The sequence below is a fragment of the Medicago sativa genome, chromosome 1 (assembly GCF_051527215.1).
Source record: "Medicago sativa cultivar Bolivia chromosome 1, Bolivia_mono, whole genome shotgun sequence".
NCBI classification, from domain to species: domain Eukaryota; kingdom Viridiplantae; phylum Streptophyta; class Magnoliopsida; order Fabales; family Fabaceae; genus Medicago; species Medicago sativa.
The window spans coordinates 84,602,465-84,623,924 of record NC_140749.1 but is presented as its reverse complement, the minus strand read 5'-3'; the positions used below and the strand labels follow the sequence as shown (position 1 = coordinate 84,623,924).

Below are 21,460 nucleotides of genomic sequence, written 5' to 3'. Positions count from 1 at the left end.
AGGTCTTGAAGGCATGACTCTGCTCGACCACCCTTATTGAGACGTCAAGGAGAGTCTCTAACGGATCTCTCCCTATAACGTAGATTTGCCTAAGGGTCGGGTCTAAACCGATACTCGCTTAGGTCTTGAAGGTGTGGCTCTACTCGACCACCCTTATTGAGACGTCAAGGAGAGTCTCTAACGGATCTCTCCCTATAACGTAGATTTGCCTAAGGGTCGGGTCTATACCGATACTCGCTTAGGTCTTGGAGGTGTGGCTCTACTCGACCACCCTTATTGAGACGTCAAGGAGAGTCTCTAACGGATCTCTCCCTATAACGTAGATTTGCCTAAGGGTCGGGTCTATACCGATACTCGCTTAGGTCTTGAAGGCGTGGCTCTACTCGACCACCCTTATTGAGACGTCAAGGAGAGTCTCTAACGGATCTCTCCCTATAACGTAGATTTGCCTAAGGGTCGGGTCTATACCGATACTCGCTTAGGTCTTGAAGGCGTGGCTCTACCCGACCACCCTTATTGAGACGTCAAGGAGAGTCTCTAACGGATCTCTCCCTACAACGTTGATTCGGTGTATCCTGCAGGAAAATGGCCTTGATTCAATATTATAAGAAATAGATAGGAGTACAATACAAAGATCCAATAACATTAAAGCTCTACTTCTAACATACTAGACGGCTATTGGCATAATGCCTTCATTAGAGCTCTACTTCTAACCTACTAGACGACTACTAGCATAATGCCTTCATCAGAGCTCTGCTCTTTAACATACTAGACTATCCATAATAAAATAAACACAAGACTTGGCCATTTCTCTCGATGTGCTCCCCTTAGCTGAAGTAGTAACGAAGGTTTGCTGCGTTCCAGGTGCGTGGCACCTTCTTGCCATCCAGGCGCTCCAAACGGTAAGCTCCCTTTCCCACCTCGTCCTTCACTCTTTGAAGGTAAAAGCTAATTGAGGGTGCTCTTTAAAAGCATACACTCCCACCATATTGCAAGATTGGTTGGACCGTGAATATCTTCTTCTGGCCGAGCTAGTTGATCCCCCTCCAGAAAATCCCCCCGCTATGGTGTTGACCGTGCCTCTGTTGTTCCTTTCGTGCCCTCCTTCAGCTTCTTTGTCATGAAGCTTCTCCTTTCCACGACCTCGCTTCGGGGATCGACTTGAATCTCTACTAGGAGCAGCCCTTTTGTCATGGTAGCCTCCACCCCTTCCTTGAACGTAGCGCCCAAGGTGACCCTCTTGTATCAACTTTTCAATGTGCATTCGAAGGGTACGACAGTTGTCGGTATCGTGTCCTTGGGTGCGATGGTATTCACACCACAACCCTGCTTCACTCCCCATAGGACGAGGGTTTGGAGGCGGTCGCTTGATAATCTGAGTGTTCATAACCTCTTTGAGTATTTGAGCTCTTCCCTTGTTGAGAGGAGTGAAATTTTCCTCCCATGGGTTCCTTCTGGTAGGGACTTCACGCTCTGAGCGGCCTCCCCGATCCAGTGGGACACCTCTTGGGAACCCTTCTCCCCCTAGCCTTTTCATCACTCCTTCCCGACGATCCTCGTTAGCCCGGTCTCTGCCTCGTATCTCTCTAGATCCTTTCTCCCTTGTTATCTCCTCGGCTTCAATGTGCTTCTCCGCCCTCATCCGAATCTCATTCATGGAATGTGCCTTGCGCAACGTCAAAGCTTCACTAAAAGCTCCAGAGTTCAGACCCTTCTCAAATGCCATAACAAAAATATCCTCATTCGGCTCCGTCACCATGAGAGTGGCGTTGTTGAACCGAGCCAGATAGCTCTTCAAGGATTCAGTGGGGCGCTGGCGGATGTCAAACAAATCTGCCAGTAGGAAAGGCTTCACGGTATTTGCTGCGAATTGGGCAACGAAACGAGTGGCCAAGTCCTCAAAGTTTGTGATTGATCTGGCAGGCAGCCCTGCTATCCACTTATGTGCTACACCCTTCAAGGTCCCAGCAAAATTTTTGCAGCTTAATGCATCATCAGCTCCGCTTATGAACATCTGCGTTTGGAAAGTTGAGACGTGACTATGTGGGTCACTCGTCCCATCGTACGAGTCAATGGTGGGTTCCCGAAAGTGACGAGGGATTTCCACCGTTTGTATTTCCGTTGAGAATGGTTGGAACACTTTAGGCATCAATCTGGTGGTTTCAGCTCCAGTCACGTTGTTTCTCAAGAGCTCAAGCTGCTCCCTCAGCTCCCTCTCTCTGGCCTCCATCTGATGTCTGAGCTCGCGCTCTCGATCTTCCAGTTGTTGCTTCAGCTCGGCCTCTCGAGCAAGGGCTTCTGCCTGCAGACGTTGATGTTCGTCATTTTGTCTCTGTTGCTCGACATTCCGCTCTTGAAGCTCACGCACTGCCTCGAGCAGCTGGGCTAGTTGGGGGTTGGCGTCGTCTTCCAGCTCGGATCCGGACGAGGTCCGGGTTTGTCCGCGTCGTACCATGACGATAGGTTTGTTGAAAATGGAGCTAGGTCGTTGGAAAGTTTTACCGTTGCCCCACGGTGGGCGCCAAATGTTCACGTATGTAAACAAATTAATTACAATAGGTAAGCTGCTCAGTGAGACGTCCTAGGTGGAGTCTCAAGAGCACTTTTAAGAAGTAAATGAATGATACACTGTTTTCACTATCTGGAATCTGTCCCATCAAACATCCAAATGTTCCCCTTTTATAGTGCTGGTCTAATGGGCCTTTCTCTGATCATTCAAGGCCCATTAAGTTGTGATCCAGAGCCTTCTATTGGTTGCCTGTTTTCTGTACGGCCGCGCGTGGACTATAGTGCAACTCATCCGTACCAGGCGCGTGGAATCGAGATGCGTCGATCATCCGTGCTGAGCTGGCCATCTTGACTTGAACAATCAATCCGTCGTTGACTGAAGTCGTGCTGAGCTGGCCGTCTTGACTTGAACAATCAATCCGGCTGGAGTCGTGCTGAGCTGGCCGTCTTGACTTGAACAATCAATCCGTCGTTGACTGAAGTCGTGCTGAGCTGGCCGTCTTGACTTGAACCATCAAAGGGAATGGTCTATCCATGCCAGTCCAATTATTAATAAAAAAATTCCTTTCTCAATTTTTGATTAAAAGAATCTCATCTTATAAGAGCATATGGTCACTTAGGATATTAAGATAAGGCATTAGTTTAAATTCCAATTTTAGTCTGTTAATATGATGTAATATCTTTGTTGTTTAAGGATCTTATCACCTTATGTTAGTAATATTTTGGGATAATGAAATATTTTGTAGGGAAATATCTTGGGAGAATGGATGAATATTACATTGAACTAAGCATAAAAAGTATTTAGTCAAAATCACAATATTTTAGCAAGATATATTAAATTAGTGGTACTAATTTTCTTGGTAATTTTTTTTTGGTAGTGAATTTTCTTGGTAATTAATTACTAAGTGATAAGTTCCTAATTAAAAATAAAAATAAAAATGGACGCCTTGTATTGTAAGCAGGCCAATAATCGAAAGTTGTTTCATGGTTCACCAACGCACTAACCTACCTAAGGGACCCACCCACCCATATAAAAAGAAAATGACATTGCTTTTAGCGCTTATCAATTCCATAAAAATCAATTACTTCTACTTCACTCCAAAAACTCACACTACTCCTCACCACTCTCCAATTGCGTCTTCTTCTACCGAGTCACCCACTGGACTCGGAACGATTTCCAATCCACCGGAAACGGGTTGTTATTGGATCTGATGGGTAGCATACAAGAAGCGGTATCGATTACAGAAGAAAGAGTGAAGGGTGTTGAAGAAAACGACACCGTTTATGTTGCGGTGGGATTGAACGCTGAGAAGAACAAAAAACTATTGCATTGGACAACTCACAAATTTTCTGGGAACAATATTTGCCTTCTTCACATTCATCAACCCGACCCTGTCAATTCCTACAGTGAGTCAGACTCCCTCTTCAATTCTCCTTTTTTTTTTAATTAATTAATTTTTTAAATATTTTTGGAAGTTTTTATGATCATCACATAACTGTTAATTTTTAATGGAAACTTTGTTGGTGTGGTGGTTTAATTGATCAATTTATTGTTTGCTTGTTGTTGTATTCAATGGTTGCAAATTTTGGATTTAGGCAATTTTGGATGAACACCTTAAGCACTCATAACATAAGCTCTTATATATAAGGGGTCGTTTAGGTTGGCTTATTTTTTAGCTTATGAAAAATAGCTTATGCAAATAAGCTTTTATGTTAATTCATAAGTTCTCACTAACAAAAATTGTATCTTCATAAGCTGACAAGCTCATGAATAATACATAAAAAGTTATTTATTTGCATAGGCTCAAAAATAAGTCAATCCAAACAGGTTCAAGATATTTTGATAACCAAAGATAAAATAAAGTTGAATTTATGTTTTATAAGATCTCCTAAACAGTCTCACATTTACCTATGCCAGTTGATGAGTTCAAATAAGTCCATCCAAACAACCCATATTTTTGGTTGGTCTACTTGTTTCTCTTTTCGTCGCTTTTTTCTTTCAGTTAAAATTCCCAAGACCTTGGAGAAGAAGAAAGGAAGATTGATAATAATGTTATAGAATTGAACTCTTGGAGGGTGAAGCTGAGAAGACTGATATATTGGCAATAAGTAATTGATAAACTAATGATGGAACCTTAATTGAAATCGAGTGGTCTAAAATTTGACTTGTGATTAGTTTGTTATGGTTTCAAAGTATGCACGAAAGAATGTCAACGAGTTGAACTGAGAAAGCGCTTGAAACTTAGGTTTTATTTGCTAAAAAAGATGAAGCTCAAGCTTCACTTGTGTACTTACACGAAACAAGATAAAAGCTTTGATTTCGACTTGCTCAAAAATATAAAGTTTGAGCTTAACTTACGTGCATCGCTAATCTATATGCTTTATTTTGGTTCTGGTTCTGCATAGCTGAACTAGTTTGTAATGCACCTGTTTATGAAATTTGCATTTTAGGTAGAGTAGCTTAGGCTTTATCTAATAGCTTGGTAATATTTAACGAAGTACACTTTTTTTCGATTAATTTTCTCAAATGTAAAGCAGAAACAAATGTCTCTGAATATGAACCTAAAGACCATGCAATCAAGGCACTCCAAGAGCATGGTAGTCAAACAGTGCATGAACTCCTAGACCAGTACATGCTCACTCTGGTCCCAGAAGGGGTATTATTTCTTTCTATTTTTTTTTTTACCTCTATTACCAAGCTATTTAATATGTATCGTTATCTGCTGGCACTGAATCCGTAGTCTAACTGTGTTTGTTTGGGGAAAAGTCCAATTTACTCCCTCCAACTCAGGATTAGGATTGTGTGCATTTAGTGCTCAAACATTAAAAATGTGCAGTAAAATCCTCAAACTTTAAAACCGTGCACTTTAGTCGTTCTTTCAAACATAAACAGAAATTGTCATGCTCAAATAAATTTGACCAATTTTTGTGCCAACTTTCTTCATGGGAGAATTCCAGTTTACCTTCTTCAATTTAGGTTCATGTGCACACTGGTCATTAAACCTAAAAATATGACATTTTCTGTTCAATTCTGATGGGAAGTTAGTCAGAAGGACTAAACTACACATTTATCTACAGTCTAGGGATCATGTTGATCATTTTAAAAGTTTGAGAACAAAAGTGCACACATCACTAAGTTGGAGGGGGAGAATTTAGCCATTTTTCTTAATTATATAGACAACTAAATATGTTGTACTCAAAACAAAGACAACTAAATATTTACAACAACAAAAGTAGTAACTACTTTCTCCAAAGATGTCAGGGAACATCAAATTTGAATTAAATACAGTTAAATTATTGGTTACCCTCTTTAGTAACTATTTCTTGAAGAGGTCTAGACTTCTTTTACATTACACAGCATATTTGTGTAGGTACAGGCCTCTAAATTGTTGATTGAGAAGGATGATATTGAGAAAGGGATCATAGAAGCTATTGCTCAACACAATATTAGATGTCTTGTAATGGGGGCAGCTGCAGACAGACATAAGATAAGGTACCAATTCCAAACCTCATTTTGTTTTTTCTTTTGACTCTTTCATCGCGGGAAGGAAATAAGAAACTGCCCATTGTGTGGCTTTCCATCTACTATGCTAGTCGTCTAGTTTGAGGAATGTGAGGAGTGAATCGCAACCATTGAATGGTCAAATTTGAAAAAGCACTTAAAGATCATATCACATTCCTATCATTCTATATCATTTAAAATATCACCCAATTAGATTCAGATATTTTACTTTTTATTATCCATGAAAGATCCAATGGTCATATTTAACCCTGGGGGTTAGCATAATGGTGACTGATTAGCTTTGTAATTCAAACAAACAGAGTTTGAACCCCCATTGGGGAACGTATGGCGTAGTGCCTTTCCTTTTCCCCTAAGTAAATAATAATTTCTCCATCCCCTTTAAAAAGATGGTCATTAATTATTCTTTATCTTCATAAAGATACAACCTCTGCAATTATGTCCATGCGGGTGATGGGGGAGGTATTGGGATCCATTAATACCTGCTGATCGAATTTTAGAGAAATTTGACATTTGTAATAATATTTAGGATTTTTAGCATTTAGTTCATATTTTCACACATATGAGAAGAATTTTAGACAGTAAAACCGCTTATATCAATGGAATATTAATCAGGTTTGGATTAATAAGGGGGGCCCTTGGCGCAGCGGTAAAGTTGTTGTCACGTGATTGAAATGTCGCGGGTTCAAGTCCTGGAAACAACCTCTTGTGTAAAAAACAGGGTAAGACTACATACAATACACCAAAATGGTGGAATCCCTTCTCAGACCCTATGTGCGCGCAGTGGCGGAGCCAGGATTTTTATAAAGCCCGGGCTAAAAAAAATTTGCAATACATTTATAGGGGTTTACATAAGAAATTGCAAGCAAATAATAAAAAATTTAAAGAAATTGCCCAATTTATAGGGGTTTATATAAGAAATTCAAGGGGATTTACATAAGAAATTGCAAAAAATTTGGGCCGGAGCCCGGGCGAGTGCCCGGGCTCGCCGGGCCTTAGAACCGCCCCTGTGTGCGCGGGAGGTTTACTGCACCTGGCTGCCCTTTTTTATACATTTTGTTGAGATGGTATATGAAATGGGAGCTTTAATCCAATTGCTTTGTGAAAAAGTCATTTTTTAGAAAATTAATGGGATAGTTTATGATCATTTTCTTTTTTACCCTATATCAAATAATTATATCTATATGCTGTAGAAGAGTGTTAAAAAACTTTTATAGAGAGTGGCAGAGAACACATAGGTAGACAGAAACGGCTAAAGGAGAAATGACTAATTTTGTTTTATTAATGATTGCCAGGTATTTGTATTTTAAATTCCATGTTTTGATAAGTTAAAAGGCAAACTGAATTAGTTCTATAAGAGAACTGAATATACCGAAACTCCAACTAATTATTTCATTTTCCTTCAGATGCCATTATAACCATGTTTGATCTTTCCACTTAGTTAATTTTACAATATTTTGAAATTCGTTTTAGAAAGGAGCAATATTCTGTAATTTTGGTAATAACTTGATAAGTTAATAATATGTGATGTCTCTTCCACTTTGTGAAATGTGAACAATAAAACAGGGTAGACAGTGAAAACACGCCTGGAATAGTGACTGCCCCCGTAGTGTTGATGCTCGGATCAAATACGGAAGCCAAACAATCTGAAAAGATTAAATCAGAATTGATTCCCGATGTATTGAAATATTTTGGTATTCTTGCTGAATGTTTCTTTTCTTCTCATTTCCTTTATTGTTAATTTGAAAATGGCGTAGTTTTTTTTTTTCCAGCTCATGTCACTTGTCATTAGGCGAATATAACTTGTGAAATGGTTGTGCAGATTCTGGTGACATGGAAGCGACTGAAAATGGCAATTCCCGCTGTTCTTTAAATGCAGAATGGTCCTTTAACAGTGTTGTTGCAAGAACAAAGTTGACAGACTTGCTTGTTCATGAGGTGATTGATCTCCTTCAACCTTGTTTGCATACCTTTATGCTATTTTCATGCATGCCTTTACATTTTCTGGTTGCTTCCATTATTTTGTGGTAGGACAATTTTTTGCCTGTGTGACATCATCCTCCTGGTCTTGAAAGGATTTTTTGGTTAAAGTCATGGTTTCTTATAAATAAGATCAGAGAGTATATTGAAATTTTGAAATGATTTTGGATATTGGTCTCTATCTAGAAAAATATGCTCATTTCAATCTGTAGTCTGACATCTTCTGTCAGTTTTGGTAATTTTAGAATTGTAATTGTTTTGCAAGAGGTTGAAGATGAAAGGGAACAGGTAGGCAAAACGAATGGAATACTGGAAAAACTATCATAGCTGCTAAGAACATGAAACAGGAAGGATTTGGTTGTAGAGGCATTATAGAAATGGAAAGTAGAAAATGGTTCCATTGAGGTTGAAAGAAAACAGATTCTGTCTTGTCTTAAATAAATTAAACCTAATAAAAAGTTTCTTTGTAAAATTTTGCTCTGGCTGCTAATCAGGGTATACTATTTGATCCACGTAGCCGACCCCACTTAGTCGGATACCGCTTAGTTGTTGTGTGTTGTTGTATAGAAAATATAGCATGTTTCATTCAATCACCAGAGTGCTTCCTAGTTTAACCGCCATTTTGAAGAAGTCTGGAGCTTGGCATTCATTCTTGCTGTTCTACTCTCTCATTCATTTTCTATTTTAGCCATAGCTTTGTAGTTAAATTTCAAAGCATAAAGATTTGTTGGATAAACTTTTTCCTCCAAATTCAGGTTAGGCCGTAAGACACAATGCCTTCATTACCAGGATCCTTACCACCGTGATGTTATGCATATGAAATATTCTTTTAAAACATGAACCTGAATATCAGCCGTAAAGGATTGTCAGATTAATGTGGTGAATGTCCATGCTTGGACATTTATGAACATGCATGCATAAATGTGTAATAAATGTGCTCTATAAATCACCATCTGATTATGGATGGATATGAACTAAATTGATTCCATTTTATTCCTGAAATGTGCTTCAACTTGAACTTTTTACAGGATGATGAAGAATTACAAAACTGGCGTGCTAAGGAGATAAGTCGAAGAAAAGAAGTTGAAGTACAATTGGCAAGGGAAAAACAAGACGTACAAGAAATGAAGAACCAGCGAGATAAAATAATATGTGAATTGCAAATGGTCCGAGACCAAAGTTCAGCTCTTAGAAACCAAATGTTTGAGTCCAAGTGTACGGTAACCGAGTTGGAAGAGAAGATTATATCAGCTGTGGACCTTTTGATAAGTTTCAAGGAAAAACGAGATAAGCTAAGGATTGAACATGCAAACGCAGTTAGGAAAGTTGAAGTGCTGAGAAAATTTGGAGAAGTGGATACTACATCCTCTTATGTGGTAGAATTCCCTGCATTTTCCTTTATGGAGATCAATGAGGCAACTCAGGATTTTGACCAATCTTGGAAAATTGGAGAGGGAAGGTATGGAAGTGTTTACAAGGGACTGCTTCGCAACATGCCAGTCGCCATAAAAATGCTGCCCTCTTATGGTTGTCAAAGCCAATCGGAGTTTCAGCATCAGGTAATCTTATATTCTCTTTTTTAGTGTCTACTTGGTTTTCTGAAATTTCGAGTCAGTCAGTGCTCATTAAAGACCCAAAATAGATCTCAGAATGGGTTGTGCTTGTCACTTGATCAGTACCTATCATTTTTCTTGTTTTCAAAGTATTGTTCTCTTTATAGCTGGGTCTAACTGTTTCTTCTGATCTGATTAAATTTTTTAAAAGAAGAATGCTAGGGTCACACACCTTTAAACACACTCTACTAAGGTAAATCGATTGGTTATTCTGTTGTGATGCTTTCCCCTTTCTTGAGTAAGTCCTTTGGTCTACTAGATTAAGTTTTGCATCTCAACTTGCACACCTGGTAACCAGTAAACAAATTAAAATATACATATGACATGGCTTCAATATAGTGGAGTGTGTTTAAAGGTTGTGACACTAGCATTCCTCTTTTTAAAATTTGTATTCTAAAATTCCTATCCTCTGATCTTTCAAGTATCTATGGTCCAAATAATCTTACTTAATGAATCTGTTATAGATTCTTCTTCCATGAGAAACTCACAGTTTTATTTTACCATGGCTATATTATTGCTTCGAATTTCAGGTAGAGGTTTTAAGTAGAGTACGACATCCAAACCTGTTAACACTAATTGGAAGCTGTGCAGAGTCTAAGTCACTTGTGTACGAATACCTAAACAACGGTAGCCTTGAAAGCCATCTTGCCTGCAAAGACAGGACTCCACTTCCATGGCAAATTCGAATATCCATTGCTACTGACATATGCTCTGCTCTAATATTCCTTCACTCCAGCAAGCCTTGTATTATCCATGGGAATTTGAAGCCTAGTAAGGTTCTCCTTGATGCTAACTTTGTAGCCAAACTTGGTGACCTGGGGATTCCTTCTTTAGTTCAGCACAATATGGATTCAGCTGACACGGGCACAGTAGTATGTAATAACTCGCATAAACGTTTGGCGTATGTGGATCCAGAGTGTCTTGTCACTGGTAAATTTACACCAGAGTCAGACGTGTATTCGTTTGGAATCATACTGTTACAACTTCTAACTGGAAGACCACTTCCGGGGCTAGTTAGAGATATGAAATGCGCATTGGAAAAGGAAAATCTTAAAACTGTGTTGGACATTTCAGCTGGTGAGTGGCCACTTCATCAAACCACACAACTGGCATACTTAGCATTGAGGTGTTGTGAAAAGACTTGGCTGGACCGGCCAGATCTTGTGTCAGAAATCTGGAGTGTTCTTAAACCATTCAGAACTATTTGCATCGACAGGAGACAAGAGTTGACTTCTAAGAAGCTTCAACGAGCTCCTTCTCATTTTGTCTGCCCCATTGTCCAGGTGAAGATCATAATTCATAACCTGTTCCAGATTCATTTTTATCAAAAGCCTAACTTTATTGTATGCAACATTCTTTGTCTTTATTTATTGAAAATGCAACTGGAATTTTTTCCTTCTAAACCAGAAACTCATCTTTTCTCATAAAAAATTGAAACGTTTAGAGAGATATAGTAAGATGGGAGCAGAAATGCAAAGGGCTACAGACACATTTACAACCAATATGATCCCTTAGCATACTTGGTGCGTGTTTGGGTAGCCATTTGTAGACTCCCAAACTCAGTTCACAACAGCTATATCAAAGTATTTTGTATTTTTCTTTTGTTGGTGGGTGGGATGTAATATAAGAATATGAACAGTTAATTCCTTTCCTGTTAACGGCAATGATAATCATGGCGGTTGTTTTTGGTTTTACAGGAAGTTATGGAAGACCCATACATAGCTGCAGATGGCTTTACATATGAAGAAGAGGCAATAAGGGGATGGTTGGACAGTGGTCACAACACTTCCCCTATGACAAACCTCAAACTTGAACACACAGATTTGGTACCTAATTATGCATTACATAATGCCATTCTGGAGTGGCAGCAACTGTGAATATTTTCCCATTATAATTGCCACATAGTGATGTAAATTACACTTGAAAAAAGCTCTTCTCAAGTGAGCAAGTAAAGTGTATTCACTCTTGAATATAAGAGTTAGGATAAATGAAGGGTATATACACTATTACTTGCTTACCTTTGATAATTTCACTATAGGTATTTTCGGTATGTAAGTATTTTCGGGTGAAGAAAGTAGGTGATAGAGGGGGAGGATATTTTTTTAAGGAAATCTTCTCCTTGTTTGGGTTGGGAATTGGGATCTTTCTAAAATGAGGGATTGTCATGTAATTGTCAAGAACCCGCTTTCATTCTTAACAACATTTTTAGAATTTCAAGTTGTCTAAATTGAGGATTCCAAATATCTAAAGTATACGTTTGGTTCTGCAGTGATTTTGTGGTGTATGATTTGATTTCAGGCATAAAATATGTTTCAAATATGTTTGTGCATGGCAGAGGTGCCTGCCTACACACGTGTTTGTGTGTGCAAGAGAGACTTTTAAAAGACGTTTATTTACTGTTAGAACTCCAGTGTCCGATCATCAAAGTCACTATTGTCTATTGTGACCACGTTAGTGTTGTTTACTTGTTAGGTAATCCTATCCAACATCAACACACAAAACACATTGAAATGAATATTCATTTGGTGCGTGAAAAGGTTGCTAAAGGTCAAGTACGTGTTCTACATGTCTCATCTTGCTATCAAATAGCTGACATTTTCACCAAGGGCCTTCCGGTGCAATTATTTGATGATTTCAGAGATAGTCTCAACATTCGTCAACCTCCCGTTTTGACTACGGCGGCGTATTAGAATATAAAATATTCATTGTATAAATTATTAATATATTGTATATTATAGTTAGAGATAATTGAGGCACAAGTTAGTGATACTTGATGCCCAAGTTAGAGATTTTTGAAACCCAGGATAAAATCATTGTATAAATACACATTACGTCATAATGAAACACTCACGAGAAGGAATTCTATTAGTCACCTAGACTCACGCGCGTTGAATACAGTTATCAACTTAGACCACTTGGCAAATATGCATGCATGTAAGTGATTATCATATTTTTCAGATATGCATATCAGTACTACATCTCTAGAAAAGGAGCATCATGATCTCTTCAAGAATAAAGAGAACAACGATGAATTTAGTGTCAGATCTGCAACATTGATCTTGTAAGCTTTCATTTGAATCTATTTGTTATTCAATCTGGGCATACACAAATATTTCCTCCATTCTCTCATGCCTTCCTGCAATAACAACAAACTTCAGTTCAGACTTTGGATCTCTTCTCTTCTAAGTTTTACTACATGTATTTTTTTTAATGAAGATCTGTTTGTATGTATTTTTAAATTTTTAAATTTTCTATTCATAGATATTTTGTATGAAGATTATATAGACTCTTTCATGTGTATTTTTTCTATTCGTTTTTTGAATTTATTATTGTTGATAAAAAAAATATCTTCATCTTAGAATTATCTATGTTGGCTAGAATTTGTTTGGATCTTAAAACTTGGTTAAGCAAAAGTTTAGAATAAGATATTTTTTATACTAAAATAGCATTTTTATGTTGCTAAAAAAAGTAGAAAAAAGAAGATCATGTATATTTTTTTCCTTCAGCAATTTCTAATTAAAAAAAACATTTTTATGTTGCTATTTTTTTTTAAATGTTTTTGTACTTTTTAAAGACTACGAATTTAAAATTGTCAAGAACATATGAACAAAAAGTTAAATAACATGAAGTTAATTTGCTGAAAAATTTGTAGAGTAATGTGAAGTGTGAAGTTACCTTGCTTAATAATTTGTAGAGTAATGCAGTGTTGGAAAACACTGTAGTTTATTGTAGAAAAACATAACATGAAGAAGAATGAATATCCTTTAAAAAAAATTACATTTGTTAGAGAATAAAGTAGTTTGTTAAATACAATATGGAAGAAAAAATAACAACAACATACATGTGTGTTTCTTCTTCTTCTTCATGTTTGTTGATAATATTTTTCCTGCATAAAAAAATAAGTTCCATTGATTAGTAAAATGTAGTTGATGATGAGGAGAAAATATAGATATTATGAGTGAATGTGTGAATTTGAATTTTGAAATGGAAAGAATAAAGGTGGAAAGATGAATCTGATCCATAGTGTATTAGGTGTATTGGGAAGTGCATTTTGAGAAGTGAAATGATAGATAGTGTATAAGTGTAGTAAATCAGCGCCATTAGATCTTAAAAAATCTGAAAAGTAAAAATATAATATAATAAGTTGAAGTTGTTAAGAAGTTGCCATGTGTTAAGATTTTGTACAAAATTATCAAAATAACCTTGAATTATGACTAATGAAAAAAGTTAGGGTAGGGGCAGTTAGATAATTTTGATAGTATCTTCTTTTCATATATTGTTAGTAGGTAGAGTAGATAGATAGAAGTAGAAGTAGTAGAGTAGAGTAGAGTAGAGTAGAGTAGATAGTAGATAGATAGATTAGTAGATAGATTGTTTGAGAATCGAGATCAAGAATAATTTAATACAACACTCACATTTCTCAACACAATAAAACATATTTTATATTCTCTGGAAAAAAAAGACATCTTTACAAAACTATAAGTGCTCATTCAACGGCCTAAAATGAAAGGTACCTCAAAACATGATGTGATGGTAAGAGTAGAACGATTTGATGTTTTTTTTTTCAATAATAAAACCTCTAATAAAAAAGATACAGTAATTAAAAATCCACCTAAAAATTGATTAATTTAAATTAATTTTTTCTTGTTAGAAACGTTGTTTTTTCGCCCTACTACTACGACTACTACAATAGGTGCAGCGTGCAGGAAGGAAGCAGAGTTCTCTCTTCTACCGCCATTTTCTCTATCGTTTTCCTTCTTCTCAATCCCTACGCCGCCGATTTCAATTCTTTCCGGATCGTCCCTTCCAATCGATCTCTTCCTCTCTCGTACGTCATCTCATTTTTTTCTTACTCAATCCTCGATCTAGATTAGATCACGCTTTACGAGATTAATCTATTCAGTTTTATTTTATTTTTTAAATTGATTCATTTTGCAGTGTTTGTATTTATAGTTTGATTTGATGATTAGAGATAAGCTTAAACATGTAGGTACCTTTCTATTTTTATATGTATTTGAAAGATCTTGTTTGCTGTGGTCGCTAATTGTGATTAGTTTAGTGAATCTAAGATTAATCGATAAGGTTATGCTTATCAACGTTGAATGAAAATGAATAGATTTAATATGATTAATGTTTAGTTTCTACAACGATTGTTGAGTTTGGATACATTTTTATTTTTCTTACCAACTTTGATATGTTGAGAGATTCAAAAATATAAAAATTATGGTTCGTTTGGCTTTAGTCCAGTAATTAGCAGCATTTTGCACATAACAATGTAGTGACCTATGTTGTAAGGATCGCGGAAAGTAGCGATTTGTTCAAATTCCACTGCAATAGCGCTACAGTACCACTATTTAACAACACTGGTCCTAACATTTCTTTTTTGTTCATCTGAAATTTATTTTAATTTTTTAAGCTTACTATTTTCTATTTTGTGCAGGGGAATCCTGTAAAGTTTCTTGGTTAGGTTTGGGCTGAATAGATGCCAGTTGCGAAACTTACTGCCTCCGGTACTCCCAATTTTATGAAACCGGAAGACGGAAATGATTCTTTGGATACATTGATAAGACAAGCGGTTGGAAAAGAACCATTCCTTTCCTTTCCTAGGGCTGGTGGTGACAGGCCAGCACAGTGGATTCAATTATTTCATGCTTTAGAACAGCAACAAGGTATTGCAATAATAAGAAATTTTGGTAATATTATATTGTTTGAATTGAACATTTCTCGGGTATTGGAATGTATTTGCCATGTGATTAGCCTTAATTAAAACTAAAATCATTAAAATAAAAACCTATCGTTGCATTTGTAACTGAAGTATAGAACACTAGTAGAATTGTATGTAACATGCATTCTACTTTAAAGATCATCACCCGTTACTAGTACATTTGATTCCAAACCAAATTTTTTTTCTGATATAATATTTGATTCATTTGGCAGAAATTCCAGGGTGGCCTCTGTTCTCTCCTGCAAAGGTTCAACTACTAAAGTGTGACAAGTGTACCAAAGACAGAGAGTTTTGTTCACCCATTAATTACAGAAGGCATAAACGTGTACACCATCGGTTGAAAAAGCTTGATAAGGTTATCTTTATATCTCATAAGTTGAAGGACGTATCTCATATTGTTGTTCATAGTTTCATGCTTTTGCTGCCAGTGTATTTTCATGTTTACTTCTTTTTCATGTCTTCCTCAATTTGACCTAATGCTTCTTATATATTGTAGGACTCTAAGATAAGTAGGGATCTTTTAGGGGCATATTGGGATAAGGTAATGTTTCATTATTGTCAATTTTACATATATGAAGAAGGCTAATTCTATGGTGCACGAGTAAAATAGTGTTGTACCACGCACACATTAATTTTCCACCATTTGATCAATAAGTCCTATCATATCTCACTTTGATGCAATGGTGGAACTTATTGATCCAAGGGTGAAAACAGACTTGTGAATGGTACAACACCTACTTCACTTCTGCACAATAGAACTAGCCTATGAAGAATACATCTTATTTTGATGTGCTGATTTTATTTTTATTTTTTTCATAATTTGTGTAGCTCTCTGTAGAAGAGGCAAAGGAAGTTGTGTCATTTGAGAATGTGATGTTGGAGGTAAAATTGTTTTGCTCTGTACTTCGCTAGTTTATTTCTTTATATAGTTATTTTAATTTGATTTGCCTTGCACACGTAATGGTCATATGTCAAATATCTTTTATTAGCATAAATGAAAGTGGGGGGAGGTCGAGTGACACAAGATCTCATACTTTCTTCTTTCTTTCCCTTTTTCACATACTCACTTTTATTCTTTCACACTCTTTCATTTATGCTATACTTTGTATCGTGATTTGTTTGATCATCTTAGTTCTTTCTAATCGTCATATTGGATTTGAAAATGATCCTCTGTTTGTTGAAAGATTAAAGGTACCTTTTCAATGTGAATATGATTTTTAAACACGTCCTTTGTCCTTCTTGTCTGGAAATAATACATACACACACACACACACACACACAAATATATATATATATATATATATATATATATATATATATATATATATATATATATGGTTTTGCTAGAAGCCACCCATGAAGGTGTCTTTTAGCAATCCACACCTCAAGGTGTGATTTCCACTTTTTAGTTATAACTTTGCTAAAAGTCACCTTCATAAAAATTAGTTGGTGTGTTTTAGCAAATGCTCATAGAATAACTTGCTAAAAGGCACCTTCATAAAAGGTGTCTTCTAGCAAAACCCATATATATATATATATATATATATATATATATATATATATATATATATATATATATATATATATATAACACCCACACACACAGACATAGTAGTCTTAATGTTGTTTGAAATTGAAAGTTTTTCAAAGACGGGTTACATATACAATTACAAAGTCATAGCAGTCTCTCACTGTTCCCCTTTTCAGCTCTTATTGTTTTCTAGTTTTACTTTTTCCCCTAATTAATCTAAATATATTGTATTCTTGTCTTCCCCCACCGAAAATGCTTTCCAGGAGGTTCCAGGGTCTTCAATTGTACAAGCTCTCTCAACTCTTCGAACACAACAAGGATTTTACTCTTTTCCACAGTATTATCTCAGGGCTGGTTTCTCCCTTTTGGTAAGAAATATTGCTGTCGTACTTATCAACCATTCATTCTTGTTTTTTGCTGCACATATTCTTTAGGTTTATTAATGCAATACATATCTACATTATTTGCAGGATATTGTTCAATCCAGGCCTTCTAGTTTTCCTATATCTTCCCAAAAGTTGTTCAATATTCTCGATGATTCTAGTGAAAATACATTTTTATGTGGAACAGCAGTGTCAATGCAAAGACATGTTTTTGATGGAGAGGCTGGAAAGATTGGGCTTGAACCAAAAAACCTAGTTGCTTGCACAAGTTTCTTGCTAGAGCAGAAATTGGTAATGGTTTTGCCTAGCTTCAAAAACTTTTCCCTTTTATAGTAAATATTTTTCTTTCCTCTCTGTCTCTCTCTCTCTCTCTCTCTCTCTCTCTCTCTCTCTCTCTCTCTCTCTCTCTCTCTCTCTCTCATGTGTTTTGTTCAATACTTGATGTTGAGCATGTGTTTCTTGTGCTTTGTTTAAGAAGATTGATTCATCACCAGGATATACCTGAGAATTGCAGATAAATCTTGCATGATAATAATATCGGGTGTATAATTTGTTATTCTATGGTTTTTGCCACACTTCCCTCTTGTTTGGGGAAGTTTGAAGGCTGACACTGATTTTATTGTTTGGGTATCTGTAAGTTTGGTTTATGTCTTTATTTTTTTTCAAACTCGGCATGATATTGCACGAGGGTCATGTTAATGATAGTAAGACTAAGCCATTAAAGAGACTTCACCAAATAGCAGGCCACTGGCTAGTGTGTTCAAATACACTCTTCATTTATAGCTATTGTTAGCTATGTACAAAGGGTTATAAGATTTCTATTCTATATTATTGGCATAATAGTATTAGGTTAGTTTTCATTATTCACTCTTCCCTTTGGCTTCTTCACGGGAAGGTTGTACCAGGGCATGAAATGAACCCTGAGGCGACTCTGTCCCTGGCATCCCTTTCTGCCCCCATATTTAATCGTATTTTGTTCTTTAAATAATTGTCATGAAAAGGATCTAAAATATTAGTTTATGTACACTAAAAAATCTATAGTTCTTTCTTGATTGAGAGTTTACATATGTCAAGAAAAGAACCGAGTAGAAAGGGAAAATGAATCTGGAATAATATTTCAATATCTAAGGCTGCTAAAAAACCTATATGATTCTGATGCATATTCTCTTTTTAGGAGTTATCAGTTAACATATGAGTCCAGCAAATAGCTACATAGGATGTCATGTGATTTGATTTTGAAGAATAAAAATGTGCTAGTTGAACTGAAGTTCATAGCACATCCTCTGTTCATATTCAAACATTAAACATGATTCTATTCTTAACTACATTTGTGATAAAATGTGAATTTCCTTTCACATAGGTAAAGGCGTGGCTTGCAGACAAAGATGCCGAAGCATTGAAATGCCAGAAGCTGCTGGTGGAGGAGGAGGAAGCTGCTCAAAGAAGGTATCAGTTCTTGTTCTTCTGTCCTGTGTGATTCATGAGTTTCATTTCCACTTTTAGGTTGCGAGGAATTGAAAATATTTCAAGAGTTAATTGGGTTGAAATAGATATATACAAATTTGCAGTGTAATATTCAATCCATTTTTCCATCTGTTAACAATGTTTGTCTTGGGTGCATGTTTTTTATCACCCTCTTTTACATTACCAGTCACCTTGACTTAATGGACATTTAGGACTTTGAGTGGAGCTTAACTTTCTTGTAATTTTTAATAGGTGAAATAAGGGAATTCATATAATAACAAAACTAGTGTGGTAAGAAATGGCGCATTTTCTTTTTCTTTGATTTCATACGCAATTTTCTAAGTACTTTGTTAACTTATTTTTCTATTGTGTTATTTATAAATGAATGATAATGCGTTTCTTAATTACACAATTAATCAACAAAATAGTAATTGTTCAACTTGTTGATTTAGCAAATTCAAAAAGTGCTAATGATGTTGGCGAAAATGTACTCCCACGTGATAGTTGTGAACTAGTCATTATGGATAATATATTTATTTTATATTGTCCCTTTATTTATTTACAGACAAGCTGAGGCTTTGGAGAGAAAACGCTTGAAAAAGCTTAGGCTTAAAGAACAAAAGGCGAGGGACCAACTTGAAAATGGCATAGAAGTTAAAGGGTGCATCAGAAACACAGGAGAGGAGATATCGCCAGAGGAACCATCTTTGGCTGCATGTGACTTTGAAGCACATGTAACTTATCATTGCCCAGACACCAATGAAGGTGTAGATGAAGATACACAATTAGCATATGATTGTGACACTGATCAGAACGTGGAGCCACAGACATTCCAATCGGATGCACAGTCAGGTTATGATTGTGACACTAATCGGAATTTAGAGAGACAAACATCACATAGTCATAATCCTCGACGCACAATGGTTGCCAGACGGCTAAGGCATCCTAAGACGCAACGTACTATTGTCAATGGTTTGCATGCAAGCCAAAACTCTCAAAAGTCTAAGTCAGGAGTCACTCCAAAATATGGAAATGGAACCAGCCGTGATAGTGGTAAAGTTTGGAGCCGGAAACCTAAACCAGAAATTGATACAGTGGTTTTAAAACCCAAATTGCACAAAGAACCAGATGAAGTTAAGACTCACGAAGTTTTGATTGGATCTGTATCTGTTACACTAGTCAATTGCAGCCAATCAGAGAATAATCTTGTCACATCTCAAGCGAACAACTTTGCAGAGAATTTGGCAAACCAGAATATTGGTCAGGAGAAGCCAATTAAACCTGACTCCTTTCATGGAGGCAACAATCAGTCAGGAGTTAAGCTTTGGAGACCAGTGAGCCAGCATGAAACTAAAAATCCACCACTTCAAAGTGTTGAGACAGAAGTTGACGTAGTCCATGGAAATGATGATCAAATTTTGTCGGTGCAAAGTAATTTAAGGTTGTGTGATATAGATGGAGGCAATATGGGTTATGGGAACAAATCTCACGTCGGGCCAAAAGCAGATTCAGAAGGCTTTCGGTTGTCCAGCGATGCTGCAAAAGCCTTTCTTGCACAAAGTAAGTTTTACCAATTTATACATATCAATTTTCTTATATTATTATGTTTTATTGAAACTATGCATGGCTTGGTTGTTAGTTGCTCTATTTAAATATCCACCAACAATTTTTATGCAGGATGGAAAGAAGCAATTTCGTCACATCATGTGGAATTAGTTATTTCACCTGATTCAGAAACTCATGGGTTCAAACCAGTCAAGGATTGTGCAACATCGGTTGCTAAATCCAAACCTAGAATGAGGCCTGAGAAAGGAATCAAGATAAAGTACATTCCAAGACTAAAAGCTGCAGCATAAATAGAAGAAACAAAGAAGTAGTGGGTTTTTATTTATACTTCAGATTTGCTCAATTTGATTGATTTCTTGCCAATTAATTTATCCGCAGAGGTTCAAAATTTTACTGACGGTTTTCTGTCAGGAAATTGAAGGTAGGTTTTTCCAGAAAGTATTTTTGTGATCCTGTCCTTTTCCTTCAAATAGGGTTTGTGCATTAGGTTTATTTTTTCTTATAGCATTTTTTATCAAAATTTTGTGTAATAAATTTGTTATGTTATTATTATAAAAGAACGTCATTTTTTTAGACAATTGCCCGTCTTCCCCTTTTGCGATATAGTTGTCTAAATTTCTCAGTACTCTTGTTGATATTCCCTAGTGTCGTGCCCTACCACTTTCTTCTCTACTATGTATAACGTGTTAAGGTTTTTAATATTGATGCATTTAAAAGATATTTAGACGTGTAATTGAGTTGCCATATAAACAAGCAGAGTCCCTTTCTCTTACGGATGAACCGATGACATAGCCTCGTGTTTGGAATCTTAGTATAACCAATTATAAGGAGAAGAAAATGGCACTAAAAAAGCTGTCCCTTAAAGACGGCTTAATTTGCTTTTGCAACTTCTCCAAAACCAAGCCTTCCACCTTAAAAAATTGATAGTAGTTTCAAAAAAATTCATCTACAGATATAGAGTAACCCGATGTTTCAAAAAAGGGGAGTAACACAAACCACACTACATTTGTGATAGTTCTTCTGGTCTTAAATATAAGTAAAACATGTATACCGTTCAATATATGTATTTTATTTTATTTTTGCTTATATTTTACTTTGAGGTGAGATTGCAAAAAGAGTATCGAAGAGATACATGTTTTAACATAACTTGTGTAGGAATCTTATTAGAAT

The 21,460-nt window shown here is 36.3% G+C and overlaps 2 protein-coding genes and 1 long non-coding RNA gene across 6 annotated transcripts; 2 read left to right on the top strand and 1 right to left on the bottom strand.

Annotated features, from left to right (window-relative positions):
- Positions 1-3,616: 3,616 nt before the first annotated feature.
- Positions 3,617-11,893, top strand: LOC146958406 (U-box domain-containing protein 32-like). Of its 4 annotated transcripts, none has more exons than XM_085739904.1 (8): positions 3,617-3,915; positions 5,047-5,165; positions 5,886-6,001; positions 7,595-7,722; positions 7,851-7,966; positions 9,037-9,567; positions 10,152-10,904; positions 11,319-11,893. In XM_085739904.1, exons 1-8 carry the CDS (start codon positions 3,720-3,722, stop codon positions 11,496-11,498), a joined length of 2,139 nt encoding a protein of 712 aa, XP_085596030.1. In that variant the 5' UTR covers positions 3,617-3,719; the 3' UTR covers positions 11,499-11,893. The 4 variants fall into 4 exon arrangements, with proteins under 4 accessions (XP_085596030.1, XP_085596028.1, XP_085596029.1 ...); XM_085739902.1 differs by having other exon boundaries at positions 5,880-6,001; XM_085739903.1 differs by having other exon boundaries at positions 5,044-5,165.
- A 749-nt stretch (positions 11,894-12,642) lies between these two features.
- LOC146958405 (uncharacterized) lies at positions 12,643-13,575 on the bottom strand. The gene is made up of 3 exons (XR_015024631.1): positions 13,463-13,575; positions 13,297-13,383; positions 12,643-12,757 (listed from the first exon to the last, which is right to left on the bottom strand). It is a non-coding gene; the product is annotated as an uncharacterized LOC146958405 (long non-coding RNA).
- Positions 13,576-14,279: 704 nt separating this feature from the next.
- Positions 14,280-20,868, top strand: LOC146958404 (C2H2-like zinc finger protein). The gene is made up of 10 exons (XM_085739915.1): positions 14,280-14,449; positions 15,062-15,290; positions 15,559-15,701; positions 15,843-15,887; positions 16,175-16,228; positions 17,141-17,245; positions 17,348-17,551; positions 18,621-18,706; positions 19,290-20,284; positions 20,402-20,868. The coding sequence occupies exons 2-10, from the start codon at positions 15,104-15,106 to the stop codon at positions 20,578-20,580; spliced, it is 1,998 nt and encodes a 665-aa protein (XP_085596041.1). The 5' UTR covers positions 14,280-14,449; positions 15,062-15,103; the 3' UTR covers positions 20,581-20,868.
- Positions 20,869-21,460: the final 592 nt, after the last annotated feature.

Excerpts from the sequence above, each read along its gene's own strand:
- LOC146958406 (XM_085739901.1), top strand. The coding sequence starts at position 3,720 with ATGGGTAGCATACAAGAAGCGGTATCGATTACAGAAGAAAGAGTGAAG. Across the intron at positions 5,166-5,879 it reads TCACTCTGGTCCCAGAAGGG|GTACAGGCCTCTAAATTGTT; the intron begins GTATTATTTCTT and ends ATATTTGTGTAG. Across the intron at positions 7,723-7,850 it reads CGATGTATTGAAATATTTTG|ATTCTGGTGACATGGAAGCG; the intron begins GTATTCTTGCTG and ends ATGGTTGTGCAG.
- LOC146958404 (XM_085739915.1), top strand. The coding sequence starts at position 15,104 with ATGCCAGTTGCGAAACTTACTGCCTCCGGTACTCCCAATTTTATGAAA. Across the intron at positions 15,291-15,558 it reads TGCTTTAGAACAGCAACAAG|AAATTCCAGGGTGGCCTCTG; the intron begins GTATTGCAATAA and ends TTCATTTGGCAG. Across the intron at positions 15,702-15,842 it reads GGTTGAAAAAGCTTGATAAG|GACTCTAAGATAAGTAGGGA; the intron begins GTTATCTTTATA and ends TATATATTGTAG.